This window comes from Cyprinodon variegatus, unplaced genomic scaffold (genome assembly GCF_000732505.1).
Source record: "Cyprinodon variegatus isolate N-32 unplaced genomic scaffold, C_variegatus-1.0 Scaffold841, whole genome shotgun sequence".
Classification (NCBI taxonomy): Eukaryota; Metazoa; Chordata; class Actinopteri; order Cyprinodontiformes; family Cyprinodontidae; genus Cyprinodon; species Cyprinodon variegatus.
Genome location: NW_015151294.1, coordinates 237879 through 239130, shown reverse-complemented (window position 1 = coordinate 239130; position 1252 = coordinate 237879). Strand labels below are relative to the sequence as shown.

The 1252-nt window shown below is 44.9% G+C and overlaps 1 protein-coding gene across 1 annotated transcript in view; it reads right to left on the bottom strand.

The window, feature by feature from the left end:
- Positions 1–1252, bottom strand: part of pik3r6 (phosphoinositide-3-kinase regulatory subunit 6) — a 44096-nt gene that overhangs the window by 26224 nt on the left and 16620 nt on the right. Inside the window, exon 9 of the mRNA XM_015397160.1 lies at positions 772–858. Coding sequence (XP_015252646.1) covers positions 772–858 — 87 coding nt within the window. The remainder of the gene's footprint in view (positions 1–771; positions 859–1252) is intronic.

Sequence of the window (1252 nt, the reverse complement as noted above, 5' to 3'; positions counted from 1 at the left end):
GCAGCGGCCATGGCTAACGTTAGCCAGTCTGCAGCGGCCATGGCTAACGTTAGCCAGTCTGCAGCGGCCATGGCTAACGTTAGCCAGTCTGCAGCACCCGGGGCTAACGTCAGCCCGTCTCCAGCAGCCAAGGCTAACGTTAGCCTGTCTGTAGCAGCCCTCTCTCTGCATAGTCGTGTGTGAAGGACCGCTGGTTCTGACAGCAATTTTTTTTGTTTTATTCGTCAAAATGTCAAAATCTGACTGTGTTCATCATTATTCCTCCACTAAATGAAAAAAGTCATAATTTCTTATTATCTATATTCTATTAATAACAGGAGGTGAAATGCAGCTCCAGACTAGCTTTGAATGTGGTGATGTCATCAGATGTTCCAATTGACCCAGATTTATTCTGCTCCGGTTCTCCCAGAGTCCAGACTTTCCTGGGTTCTTCTCATTATCTAGTGAACTGAGAAACGCCAATGTATTTAGATGACAGTATTTCATTTATCTTTTCATTTTCTTCGAGCTGTAATCATATCAGTGATCTGGAGATATTTTGGCTTTAAGGTCAGAATTTCATACTGGTTCGTCTCCAGTTGTTCCACCAGCTTTATTCTGCCTCCATCAACCAGCAGTTTGGATTAAAGGAAAGGTGAGGATTTAAACATGTGGAACCATTTAAAGTTAGTTAAACAGGTTTATCAGGGGAGGGAAGCTGATGGCCAAGAAGCCTTGATGAACCAAAATCAATCCAAAGCAAACATCCGTCATTGAACGTGGGTGACTCACAGATATCCAGATCCTCTGTCCACAGGTAGAAGCTCATCTCAGGGTTAGGAACGGGGCAGTCACACAGCGCTGCTCCACATAACGGCTCTGCAGCACACATGGAGGAACATTTAACAATAGCAAGTAAAACAAAGCTCCTAAACTTCCCCTGCTGTCCATCCGCCTGTCTTCCCTCCGGAAAGGTCTTAGAGCAGGTTGATCAGATGAGCTGCTGACTTGATAACAGTCAGGGAAGAATGGAAACAGATCCCCGGATGAGCTAATAATACGCACAGCTGACTGAACAGCTTTGCTCATGGAGGATGTCGCTTAGTGTTTGATCTCTGCTGCAGGCTGCATGGCAGGCCTTCCCACACATAAACATCTCTAACACCAACAAAATGAACCAATATTAGCACCGATATGCAAGGTCTGGCTTTCAATTCTATTCAGTCTATTTCTATAGCTCCAATTCACATCATGTCATCTCAGGTCACTTTCC